The following is a 14,215-nucleotide window of genomic DNA, read 5'->3' as shown; positions in this document are numbered from 1 at the left end:
CGAACCTGCATTCTCATGGATCCCAGTCAGTTTCATTAACCACTAAGCCATGACAAGAACTCCCCTACAATCTTTCTTTAATCCAGGTATCCTTTATACCCCACCTCATTCAGTCGGCCCTGACCGCATCTGCCTAAGCTTGCACTGGACTTATTCTATTCATCTTTGTATATTCTATAAAGTTTAACAGTCCTTACACAGCAGCAGCTTAAGAAATGTTTAACATCTCTATGAGAATTATCTACCAGATAGGGTCTTCATGCAAATATGAACTTGGGAAAGAAAAATTTATCAGGAAGGTTCTTGAGATCTTTGCACTCATTTGGCCATGTCTTTAAAGGTAGTTGATATTACCTTATAAAATCCACTTAAGTGAGTAGTCACTGTGAGCCCAATACTGTGAGAAACTATTCATAAACATCACCTCAATGACCTTAATAATAATCCTGTGAACTAAGTATTACTTAATATTGCTCATGATGGAACTGAGGCTCAACCCTACATCTACTTAACAATGTTCAGGAGTGGATCTGAGGCATCCTTACTTTTAAAAATTCCAATGGGTAATTTCTGATCAGCAATCAAGGTTGAGAACCAATGTTAAGATACTGACTCAACTAGAGTCATTATTCCAACCTTAAGCATGTCTAACTCCAAAAATTCAATGTTTCTTTTTTTTTTTGGCTTTCTTTTTTGGCTGCCCTGTGGCATATGGAGTTCCCGGGCCAGGGATCAGGTCTGAGCCGCACTTGCCACCTAAGCTGAAACTGCAGCAACAGCAGATTCTTAAGCAACTGTGCCAGGCTAGGAACTGAAGCCAAGACACAGTGTTCCCAAGATGCTGCTGATCCCACTGCACCACAATGTGAACCCCCCAAAATCCAATGTTCTTAAACAATAAATACACTGTATTATCTGTTTTCCGGCTAACCCAATACCTACAACTCAGTTACAACTATACCAGAAGGTGGGTCAAGTTGTTTTTCATTGTGGTAATAGTTAACTTTTCTGGGCCCTTGCTAATGCCAAGAACCATGCTGAGGACTCATTTAATATTAATAACGTCCTAGGACAGTGACTAATAAAGCCTATGAGGCTGTCAAAATATCATATATCCAAGAAGAGGTTGTTGCAGGTTAAGACTGCCCATCCCGCAAGTTTGGGATCAGGTAAGCTTAGAAGAAAAGATAACCTCCTACCCCAAGGAGGACTCTGCTACTTTGCAGCAGCAAAAAAGTTTCCCAAAGCCTCATAATCTCCAGTTGAACTGGTTATCCAACTCCTCTAAAAGATTATTAAAATTAAAATTAATACCATACCTTACAACCTATTTGCCTATGTCACCCAGCTATCATCAGACCTTTGATTTTACACAATTATGTACATTTATTGCTCTAATTTCCCACCTTTCTCACCCTACTAGTCACATTTCACTAGTACTCATGGGATACCATGAGAAAATCCCTCTTAACCCATCTCCTTTATGAATTCTAACTTCAAGCCTGAACTACATGTCTCAGTCTGATATATACTCTTCTGTAGCCATTTTCTCTCCCCCTCAACCCTTTGCACCTTAGGACAAAAAAAAAAAAAAAAAAAAGGGATATATGTTCCCCCACACCTATTGCTGTTTTAAAACTCTTAAGTCCCTCCCTGTTCATTCCTTAATGACTTTAGAATGTGACTCCCTGTCTAACATCCAACTAATTTCGTGGCTATTTCAACATCAACAGAGACCATTCACATTTGATTCTGACTTCCTCAATTTCTCTGCTTCCAATATTCCTTCCCCACCTCGGCCACCCACTTTATGTTCATACTCTTAACCCTGTCATTGCGGTTTACTGTACTACTTCTAAAATATGTATTTTGAGCATCTTCTCAAAAACAACTTACAATTTCTCATCGTCCTAGCTCACCTACTCTGGTAATTCTCTTCAATGTTCATGAGACTCAAAGACACTGACCCTACCACTTCTCACCATCCACTTCCTAAGGTTCTTGTACTCAGTGATTTTGTCTAATTTCTAGGCTCATCATAATTACATCCTTACAAATAACTGCCATCATACTTGCCAGGCAAGGGTCCCAACTCCATTGAACTCAAATCCCTGTCTATATCCAAGCATCTGAAAACTGCTTCTAAAAAATGTACATGTATCCCACTTCATGGCCACAGGTTTTCATGTACACGTATACATACTATGTGAAACCCTAAAAACGTCTTAGAATGTTATCTTCCCACACACATGAAAATCTCTTAACCCATCCCCCAAAATAGAAACAATTATCTAAGAATCCAAGTACCTTCTCACCAAAGCAATAAAACTGATCAATAATTCATATCTACAACAGCCTTCTGGAGATAAAGTACCCCTTTTCCTGTTAAAGGCTAACTACTCAGCTTGTGCTCTGGATCCCATCTTTCCCTTCCCTTTTATCATTTTTTTCTCTCCACTCTATCTCTCATTTAAATAAAAACATGCCCTCAAATCTACCTTGAAACAAAAACGAAGCAATATGTACCATGACCCCATATAACTCTTGTATTCCTATATCTCCAGTGTCCTTGACAGTAAAGCTTATTGTAAAGAGTGGTCTATGTTGCTGTTTTTCCCAGTCTTACCTCATTTTTTTCTCCCAAGACCACTTGAATCATCTTATAATGCTTCCCCCATCACAGTGTCTAAAGTCACCAAGGACATCCAGGCTATCAAATGCAACTATGGGTTTCTTTGTTCTTATCTCCTTGATCTGCCTTTTTTGCAGTACTTGAAGGGGTTGATCACACCCTCTTAAAACATTCCCTTTTGGCTTGCAAAACACATTTTCTCAGTTTTCTTCCTTCACACTGAGGCTACTCTTCAAATCTCCTCCTCTCTTCCCACTAAACATCTGGGTGCCTCAGGGCTCTGTCCTGGGCTCACTTGCTCTTGTGACCTTACTTAATCTCAAAGCTTAAAATATTACTTATGTACTTATGATTCCCAAAACTGTAATTCTCAGTATTAAAACCCTTGAAACATCACTCTTGCCTTGCTTACTGCCCAGCTGACATTTCCACATGGTTATCTAATAAATAGTTCATACGCAGTAATTCCAAAACAGAACTCTTGGTTTCCTATCCTCAGTTTATTCTATACTCAGTTCTTTTTCAATAAATGGTCTCACCATTTATTCATCAAGGCAAAACTATGAGCTTCCTTAATGTTCTTTCTCTTTCACTCCACAACATTCAATCCATTAGCAAGACTTATATCTTATAGAATCTATCTCTGCAACATACCAGAATCCATCCATTTCTACCACTACCACCATCATCTCTTAAAAGACAGACTCTTGGTTGGTCACCACAACAGATTCCTGACTGACCTCCCCGCTTCTACTCTTGTCCTGTTAAAAACCCACTCTTCACAAAGCCACTGAAATATAAGATCATTTCACTCCTCTGGCCTTCAGTGGCTTCCCAAAACACTAAGATAAAAAAACTAAGCTTCTGACATCAGCTTTAAAAGTCCTAAATGAGCTAGCCCCTATTAATCTCTCTTATCTCAACAAAATCACTTTTCTTCTCCACCAATACTTTAGCGACACTGGGCCTTTGTTCTCAATTTCTCAAACACACTCAAGTCATTCTCACCTTAAAGGCTCTGTACTAGTTACATGTGTTGGAATGCTTTTGCTCTCATTCTGGAATAGCAAGCTCCTCTTTTGTTCAAGTTTAAATAAATGTTCTCATCTAAACAAGGCATTCCTTTAACACAAAATACCACCACCAAAAAGTAAGTGCCTTGTCTGTCTTGTTCTTTAAATCCCACATCTCAAACAGTGGTTTCCTAATAGGCACTCAGTAAACAATGAGTCCCTATTATTGCATAACATCATTACAGACAATAAATAATTCTCAAAGACACATTTTTTTTCATTTTAGGGGTGCACCTGTGGCGTGTGAAATTTTCCAGGCTAGGGGTCAAATCGGAGCTGTAGTTGTTGGCCTACACCACAGCCCACGGCAACACTGGATCCTTAACCCACTGAGCGAGGCCAGGGACTGAACCTGCATCCTCATGGATGCTAGTTAGATTCGTTTCCCCTGAGCCACAACAGGAACTCCCCAAAGACACATAACTTATGAACAGTAAGGCAAAAGGATCTTACATGATACAAGGGTCACCAATGATGATAAATTAGTTGTACTATGCATATATGGAAGTAAATAGATGTTAGGTAAATGGATATAAGAAACACTACTATAAATTAATGAAGTAAGAGTGATGCTCTTTATGCTTTTGATTAAAAAAAATGATTGGCACTTCTGATAAGAGTATGAGTTTGACAATCAATAAATTATAGATTTGTCAATTAAAATGTGTACATACGTGGATCTCTTGGAAAAATTGTGAAAACAAAATACTCAAAAGGGTAAATCTTACCAGAGTTAATTTTGGCCTGTAACCACTTTTTCATACACTCTTGGTGGACATACTGCAAACTTCCTGTGCACTTGCATGGCTCTATCAGCAAGTTAGAGGATGATGCAGCTGCCATCTGACAAATTCTACATAAGTCACCTTCTTCTTCTTCAGAGTCCTCTAAAAGGAGGCTGGAAGAGAAGACACATTTCCTAAACAGAGCTATCTTAATTTATTCTGATTGGTCATTTCCAGTCATACATAATACCAAACAATATCACGTCCTCTCTGGGTAGAAAAAAGGTAAACAACAATAATAATAAATAACAAGTACTATGAAAAATCATTTCAATAAGAATGAAAATTATAACAAATATCTTTTTACTTATTTTCAAGCAATCTAAGTCATTTTGTCTTTGACATCACAATTTAAAGTCCCTGTTTCTCACAATTTACAAGTATACCTGATATTAATTTCTTCAGTACCATAGACTACTTCAATTCCAGCAGTATAATGTACTTACACACCCATCACTTTTGTCTCCCCACATCCCCCAAAACTTTTAAGACAACTTTCATGAATTAAACGAATATTGACTTGTGATTTTTCATTTACATGTTATCAGAATCACATGTTTAAACTAATAAGCTTTTTGTATTTAATCACAATAAAAAACCAAAAGAATAGATTTTTTATATTCTTAATTTTCCCCATCACAAGCAATGTAATTAAATCATCCTGGAGTTCCTGTCGTGGCGCGGCGGAAATGAATTCCGACTAGGAACCATGAGGTTGTGGGTTTGATCCCTGGCACCACTCAGTGGGTTAAGGAGCCGGTGTTACTGTGAGCTGTGGTGTAGGCTGCACAAACAACTCAGATCTGATGTTGCTATGGTTGTGTGTAGACCGGCAGCTGTAGCTCTGATTCGACCCCTAGCCTGGGAACCTCCATAAGCCTCAGTCAGGTGTGGTCCTAAAAAGCAAAAATCGCTCTGATTTCTACAAGGGTAGGCTTTTAAAGTGTGGAAGAGATTCTATTAACCTATGTCCTCTATTTCACAGGCCAACATGTATTGGTTAATTTAAATGAAGAATGATTCCTACAAAACAAGTAATTTTTTTGTTAAAATCCCTATTGCCCTAGTCCACTCTGACATGAAAAAGGTACTTAATAAATTGATGATACTGAATGCTCAACTGCTACTGAAATACAACCTGGATCATATGGGTTTCAAATGAGTTTAGCACAAGATGTGTGCAAAGAAGAAAATGTACTATTAGGTGACTTCCATGCCTTGGCTTAACCAGAAATATGACCTCATGCATAAATGTTTATGTTTTACCTTTAGATAGTATTTTTTTTAGTTGACAGTTTTTACTTTGGGAGATTGTTTTTCATACACGCTTATTCATTTAACTGTAAAGTGTCTTATAATCCTCATGTGTAAGCAAAATATGTAATAAAGGAACATACACACAAACTCTGTCTAAATAAGAAAAAATGTTGTGTTCTAAACTATCTAACCTAACAGGGTGGTACAGGCTTAACTGCTTTCTCTTTGGAAATCACTAAATTAATGCTCTGCCCTACTTACACTATTGAACTCAATCTGTGAGCAAAAGAAATATAATGGTTACCATATTACTCAGTAGACAGCTTGTAATCAGAGGAAGCTGCTGTAATAACATTAAAGCTAACACTGCCAGGGCACAGTAAATCTTTCTCTAAGAAAGCAAAAAAAAAGCAAATTTTAAAATCAGAACAATCACACTGTACAATTTGTCCTATATAAGGAAAAGTGGGAATATATTAGTCAAGGCCCAGTATCACAAAAAGCATGTGAAGCTCCCTTTATCCCCAGAGTAGATTTGAATGTATTTGTTCTTAAAGAACAAAGAAAAATCTAAAATGGTAGTAACAACTATGCTTCCCTATAACTCCATTACATGAGAACTTCATGAACAAGAAAAAATAAAAACACCGAACAACCTTAGCTTAAGTCTTTTCATGTACTATCCTATTGCATTTTATCATAAAGTAGTTTCAATAGCTGGGAAAACTAAGTAAATATACTAACATGACAAAATAATTAAGCTGGGCCTAAAATCTATGATCTTTTTTCATCTTTTCCCAGAGATTTTTAAGCAATCTCAACTCTTCAGAAGATTTCACATGTATAAAAAGATTCTAAATACTGAATTTAAAGTGATATTTCTGTCAAAAGTCACAATACATAAAGAATATTAAGTATATATTTGGACTTCAAAAACAAAATTTAAAAATCTGTGCAAATTCTTTTACCTCATTCCAAAAAAGATTTGAAGTGAGAAATACAAATGATCTTAAAGGCTGAAACATAGTCTTTTTTCTTTTTCTTTTTTTTTTTTGTCTTCTTGCTATTTCTTTGGGCCGCACCCACGGCATATGGAGGTTCCCAGGCTAGGGGTCGAATCGGAGCTGTAGCCACCGGCCTACGCCAGAACCACAGCAACGTGGGATCCGAGCCGCGTCTGCAACCTACACCACAGCTCACGGCAACGCCAGATCGTTAACCCACTGAGCAAGGGCAGGGACCGAACCCGAAACCTCATGGTTCCTAGTCGGATTCGTTAACCACTGCGCCACGACGGGAACTCCTGAAACATAGTCTTAATAATCTATTTAGCATTAGTCTATCAAGAAATAGGGTAAGAGACTAAGATTTTTGTCTTTGTATGTATCTATATCCAAAGCTGCTTAAAAATAACCTTTAGATTATTTCCTGATGCAATCTATATGCACAGTGCCTACCTCCAGTATTCTCATCTATTTTACCTCTGAGTGAGATGCTAACATCTTACTACACGTAAATTTTTTTTTTTTTTTTTTTTTTTTTTGCTTTTGAGGGCTGCATCTGTGGCATATACAAGTTCCTAGGCTAGCAGCTGAATGGAAGCTGCAGCTGCTGGCCTATACCACAGCAACATGGGATCCAAGCCGCGTCTGTGACCTACTCCACAGCTCATGGCAACACTGGATCCTGAACCCACTAAACAAGGTCTCAGATCAAACATGTATCCTCATGGTTACTAGTCAGATTTGCTACTGCTGAGCCACAATGGGAACTCCATTACTAGATGTAAATTTTAAGGGAAATTTCAGTTAATACTGTTAAGAGAAACAATTTTAGAAACAAAGAGTTCTTTCTCTAATTTATTCTTGCTTTACAGGCTTAATTAAGACAGGTATTCAAATTTACCTCTCTTTTATTTTTTGCAGCCTTTCTGGGTCTCTTGAAGGTACATTTTTAGTTTTGTCACTTTTTCCATCAGATGTACTCCAACCTGAAGGAATAATATCTACAGTGATCATGACATTGTCGGTCAGATTATTTCCAAGTGCTGGGGGGACTGCAAATCGGAATAAAGAACCAGGAAGGATCCCTGTTATTCCTGTATTTCGTCCAGTGTGAGCCGAATCTGATGTTGAGCCACCTGTAGCAGCACTGCTCATTGCTGCAGATACTTGCGGTCTGTTGGCAGTAGCCCCAAGGGGATCATTCTGTGCTTCAAGGTGAACCACTTCATTTGATTCTCTTCTAAAAATATGATGAGATCTAGATGGTATATCAGAGGTAGATATCCTTGAAGATTCATCTCTTCCCTCTCGCCTCCTTCTAGAGAACAAAGGTGTGCATCTATTTCTAAGTGAGGAAGATAACCATGGCCCTGTATTTCTACCTTCGGATTCTTGGTTAAAATTTTGGGAATCTGGCTCAGAGCTATGATTTTGGCTAAGAGATGACAAACCCCATCTTCGCCGAAGAAATCGAAATCCCTGAGAAGCTTCGGATGCCCTATTATTAGGAACATCAGAAGGTGATGCTGCATTACCACGAGACTGTGAAGCTGTCAAGATTCTTGGAGAAATGTAAGAATTTTCGGAACTCAATGATCTTGTATTCAAGGAATCCTGACTAGATCTTCGTGAAAAAAAAGTAGATGACATACTAGAAGCTATACGTGACAACAATCTCCTTGTTGTACGTCTACCTTCATTGTCAGAAGATTCTTGAAATGATCTCTGAGATGAGCCAACCCTATCTGAACTGCTTATAGTTGAGGTTTCATCTCTATGTGAAATATAAGAAAACCCAGGCTGTGTACTGCTTTGGGGAGATTCTAATTCTCTTGGTGAAAAATTTGATCTTAAAGAATTTCTACGAGAGTCCCTAGAACATGGTATGGCCTGATGTTCAGAAGGCATTTGGTGGTTTGTAGATGATGGATTCAATTGTAAAGTGCTCAATGAGTTCTCTTTTGGTCTTGCTCCCTGTGAATATGAAGAAGGAACTCTGTCTTGAACATCTGTTTTTGAAAGAAAGGAAAGATAACCAATTACATGAATAATTTGAGTACTAAGTTTGTGTCTATTAACCAGTAATTACTGCCAAAATGAACAACAGATTCAAACTGAATACTGCTATATTATAACTATACAGCTTAATTATTACAGAAAAAATAAACATATTTATCTATCTTTCTACATCTTTGGTAAAATCCAGTACGCTGTATAAAGTCAACATTACAAAATAAAAAAATAAAGAAACAAATCATATCTTGTGAGAGGCAAATTTTAATCTACCAACTTGATGAAGGTAAAACAGCTGAATTTATTAATCAGAAATTGATATGGTAGAATATATAATACCTAAATGGATAAGGAATTTTGAATGGGCAAAAAAATTCACTGTAAATGACTCACAACATACAAAAGGAAAATAATAATAGGGAAACAGTGTTTTAGAGATTTTTCTTACTCTGCAATAAGGACAAGTTATTCCTTTTGTTTTTTGCTTTTTTTAGGGCTGCACCAGAGGCGTATGAGGTTTCCATGCTAGGGGTCGAATTGGAGCTACAGCTGCCGACCTACACCACAGCCACAGCAACATCAGATCCGAGCCGTGTCTATGACCTACACCACAGCTCAGGGCAACACCAGATCCTTAACTCACTGACCAAGGCGAGGGATAGAACCTGCAATCTCATGGTTCCTACTTGGATTTGTTTTCTCTGAGCCACAATGGGAACTCCATAGGACATTTTTATTTCATACAAATAGTATCACCCTTGTAATTTTATGGCAAACCCTGCAAATAGCCCAAAATTTCTCTAAACTTTTATCTCCTCTTTCAAATTAACAGGTGTGATTCTTATCCCTAATTACTCATCAACATACCTATGCTTTCTTTTTTTTTCTTTTTAGGGCTGCACCCACTGCATATGCAAGCGCCCAGGCTAGGGGTAAAATCGGAGCTGCAGCTGCTGGCCTATGCCACAGCAACGGCAACACCATATCCAAGCTGTGTCTGAGACCTACACCACAGCTCATGGCAATGCCAAATCCTTAACCAACTGAGCATGGCCAGGGATCAAACCCGCATCCTAATGGATACTAGTTGGGTTCATTACCACCAAGCCACAACGGGAACTCCTTTTTAAAAAAATATTTGCTGGGAACTATGAATCAGAATACAGCCCTGGCATCTTCAATTTTAAGAGTACACAACTGGTGGTTCTAATCTTCAAATGGAATGAGAAATACCATAGCATTTTCTCATAAAGAATACTCATCCATACACCTAGTTTAAGAGCGAGACTGCTACTATGCTAATACATAAAGCATTGCGAAAGGATAAACTGTCAGGGACTAAACCTATTTTATTCTGCACATTTATAACCTCCCAAGCCTAGAAGCTATTGAAACTATTAGAGCTCCTCCATCCAAAGTCAAGCAAATAAAAGATGCTTTCATTTGTCTTAAATAAAAGTTTGTTCCAATAAGATTATTTAAAGTACCCTGGTTAAATCTTTAAAACAAATATATTTTCTTCTTTATAAATCAAATCCCACTTTTATCTGCTATATTTGTCAATTTTGATTAGCACCTTTTTCTTCAGTTATTTAGTATTATTGTTTTATGTTATTTATTTTTGAAAAGCTTAAGCTTTCATACACTGACAGAAACAGTGTGGGTCTTTATTTCAACTAAATGAAAATAAAGAATATTCATGTTAAACTGAAGGAATTCTAAATTATGCCTTAAAAACTTTTTTTTGGCAAGTGCCATACCCGTGGCACTTGCAAGTTCCTAGGCCAGGGATGGAACTTGTACCACAGCAGCAACTTGAGCTGCTGCAGTGACAATGCCAAATCCCTAATGCACTGTGCCACAAGGGAACTCCTAAAACAGATTCTTAAAAGTGAAAAAAACTACAGGTAGACAGAAGAGGAAAATGTAATATTATAAATTATGAGTAACAACATAGTTTATACATACATGATGAAGTTGTGAAATCGCCACTTCGGTGACTATAATCCGTAAGGTTACTAACAGAGGAATCTGCTCTCCTCTCTCTCATTAAGTCAGTTCCAAATGATCCAAGTACCACTGATGAAGATCTGGGAACTTGACTATGCCTCCAAGAAGAATCTTAAAATAATTCAAGTTTTAATTTAGAAAAAAGCTTTCAAGGTTTCAGATGACAACAAATCTTTAGTATTATATAGAAAGATAATATGGTTTATTATAGAAATTCCTAGTTATATCAGTTATAAAGTTACAATCGAAAGCAAAATTCGGCAAAACATAAAATTATTCACTAATGAACTAATTACTTATAAAATTATCTCCTACTCATTCTTTTCTAATGTTATTATCTACCCCCATCTAGGATGCTAATATTACTCTAGAACATTTGACCACACAATATAAACATGATGTAAAATGATTACAGAGCAAAAAAGTAAAGCTTGCCAAAGATGCAGAATTTCATAAAAAAAAATCAATGAAAGTGATGTTGGAGAATAGCCAAAATCAAAATCAAAGCCATCTTGAAATGAAAAATGTTACATTGTAGGTTACAAAACTATTTTGTCAGAGCTATTACATCACTGCTGCCATACTGGTTCATTCTTATGCTAAAAATTAATGTACTTTGCAATTATAATCTAAATTTCATTATATATGAATTCATTTAAAAAGAAATTAAAAATTAAGTCTCAAAACTCCCCCCCCTCACTATTTACCTTGAAATTTTGGTTCTTCCTCTCCTAGTCCTAATAGCCTTAATAATTCCTCTTCATTAAGGGAAATGGTCCAGGGTTAATGCTAAGCCTTCACAGAGCAGAAGAGAACAAAAATATCTCTACAGAGTGGTATTGGTCTACAGAGTTAAGGTCAGTCTGCTCTTACCCATTACACTACTCTTAATATCCTTCAGATGGGCAGTGTCTTTCCCATGGCGGTCCTGCCTATCAAAATAGAAAGGAATCGCTTACACTAATTCAAGTGGTAGTACATATGCATTTCAAGAATTTCATCTCCAACTGTGTCATCACAAGTCCTATCTTACCTTAAAACAATTTCAGGCATTAGCTAGTATTTCATTTGAAGAGACGTATAAGTGAAGCAGTACCTCTTAACAAAAGATCTTTTCAATTTGTGCAACAAATGTGGGTCTGTGAGTAAGATACTCAGCATGGAGCTTTGTGCCTAAGTCATCAAAACACCAAAGTGGTTCCAGAGAGCTAGAATCACAGCTTTCTAATTCCTTACACTGAACTCCCACCGGAATACCAGCAACTAGATTTTGTTTAAAGGATTTCTACCTTTTCTAAAAATAAGTGTCATATAGCACAACATTTATTATTTACAAGAAGTTATGCTTAGGAAATGTTTTTAACATGAATCAGTACATCTGGCTTTCTAAGTAACAATTTAAAATTTTACCTCCTATAATAACCAACAGAAAACATGTCACTAATTTTATTATCATACATATCAGCTATTCTAATCAATTAAAATCTGCTAACATCCTGTTTGTGTAAGACATCTGTATCAAATTTAGAACAAAAATTCAAGATGAAGAGTTACTTTCAGTTTTCAGTTCCAGCACTAACTGAAGGTAAGATTATAGAAACTCCACTGTATTTCTGACCCACTATCTTATGTGCAATCTATTTGCTTAATATACTACATCTTGGGAATAGGGTTTTTGTCCCAAATGTATATACAGTGATTTATATGTATAAAAATTTAATTCTTACCTGATACTGCATTTAAACCATGTCCAACACTTCTCCCAGCTGAGGTAGATGTACAGTTTGTACATGAAAGTTTAGGTCTTTTTGAATCATGATCCCGTTGCTGGTTTTGCGATCTTGAGCGTGCTCCCTGAGTTATCTCAGACTCACTATACCATGTAGACTGAAACGGCGATGCAGATGCTGATGCTGATGTAGACTACAAGGTTAAAAAAAAAAAATTTAAAGGAACAACAAAAAAAATGCTTACAATTTTTAAATATTTTAAATATTTAAATTTAACCTATAATACTCTAATAAATTCCCAAGGACTTCACAAGCACAAATTTTTCTATCATGTAGATTTTCCCATCTTTGTTCCCTTCTACCCACTTGCCTCTTTACTTTATACTGTAATTTCCTTTGCTAGATAATCAATATGATTTAAATAATGTCTTCTATATAGCTGTGTATAAAAACTAGGCTAGGAAACACTGAAGAGTAGAAACTTTACATATCCTAGATCTTATGCCCATTCTCAGGAATACCATCATAAAACACTATAAATGGTATTTTAAAAAAAAATTTCAATATATGGGATTTCTTCATCAGTGAAGCAAGTAACAGCTAAAACTATCTATTTTAGAAACTCCTAGCTTAAGGTTTTCTCTTTTAACATACAAATACACATACAACAAAATGAAATAACACCAAGTCACTCACAATGTACACACGTACACACACAGTAACAGACCAAGAAGGATGCATTTGGCATATAATCTCTGAACTGCTTGAAGACACTTATCACTAACATAATTTCTAGGGAATAGAGGAAAAACTTTTTTTCTTCCTTTTTAAGAGTTCTCCTTCATTTTCACTAAATTTCCAGTCTTTACCAAGAATAAGTAAAGCTCCTAGAGTAAACATGTTTTTATGAGTTATTTTCAACTCAAAAGGCCATGATTAGCGATTATCATATGAATTATATGGTATATGTGGCTGAATGCTATACTGTATACCTGAGCAATCATGTGAAACAGTTTGAAAACTACAGATGGAAGGAAGGGAATTTTATAAGCATTCTATAACTGGCAGGCATTCAATTTTCATTTTATTTACTGATTTATTTTTATCCTCATAATATTTAGGTTTCTCTTCCTTCAGAGGTTTACTAGGATAATCAAAGAAATCAATACTCTTTAATCATTAGTACTGAATGAGTCAGTATCTACATTCAGAAAATAATTACTTCTAAAAAAGATTAAAAAATATTCCTGGATAAGCAATGAGATTCTGCTGTATAGCACAGGGAACTATACCCAGTTACTTATGATGGAACATGATGGAGGATAATATAAGAAAAAAGAATATATATACATGTGTGTATATATATATATATATATATATATATAACTGGGTCACTTTGCTGTACAGTAGAAATTCACAGAACACTGCAAATCAACTGTAATGGAAACCATAAAAATCATAAAAAATTCCCAATGCAAATGCCCTTAAAACAGTATAGCAAAAAAGAACCTTAAAGAGGAGTTCCCGTAGTGGCGCAGCAGAGATGAATCCAACTAGGAACCATGAGGTTGTGGGTTTGATCTCTGGCCTTGCTCAGCAGGTTAAGGATCTGACATTGCCGTGAGCTGTGGTATAGGTCGCAGACGCGGCTTGGATCCCATGTTGCTGTAACTGTGGTGTAGGCCGGCAGTTGTAGCTCGGATTGGACCCC

At 36.5% G+C, this 14,215-nt stretch overlaps 1 protein-coding gene across 19 annotated transcripts in view; it reads right to left on the bottom strand.

The window, feature by feature from the left end:
• MARCH7 (membrane associated ring-CH-type finger 7) overlaps positions 1-14,215 on the bottom strand; it is a 50,285-nt gene that overhangs the window by 11,923 nt on the left and 24,147 nt on the right. For 15 of the 19 annotated variants that reach the window (XR_299495.3, XR_001304688.2, XR_002339011.1 and 12 more), the window contains 4 exons: positions 12,502-12,697; positions 10,733-10,885; positions 7,653-8,760; positions 4,434-4,603 (listed from right to left, as the gene is read on the bottom strand). Coding sequence is in view for 13 of the 19 variants with exons in the window: in XM_001928215.6 (XP_001928250.2) it covers positions 4,434-4,603; positions 7,653-8,760; positions 10,733-10,885; positions 12,502-12,697 (1,627 nt within the window). In the remaining 6 variants the exon portion in view is untranslated. Of the gene's footprint in view, positions 1-4,433; positions 4,604-7,652; positions 8,761-10,732; positions 10,886-11,481; positions 11,570-11,647; positions 11,707-12,501; positions 12,698-14,215 lie in introns of those variants that run through there. The other 4 variants (XM_021074775.1, XM_021074777.1, XM_021074776.1 and 1 more) reach the window with 2 other exon arrangements.

This window comes from Sus scrofa, chromosome 15 (genome assembly GCF_000003025.6).
Source record: "Sus scrofa isolate TJ Tabasco breed Duroc chromosome 15, Sscrofa11.1, whole genome shotgun sequence".
NCBI lineage: Eukaryota > Metazoa > Chordata > Mammalia > Artiodactyla > Suidae > Sus > Sus scrofa.
The sequence above is the reverse complement of the archived record's forward strand: the minus strand, read 5'-3'. Positions and strand labels throughout refer to the sequence as shown.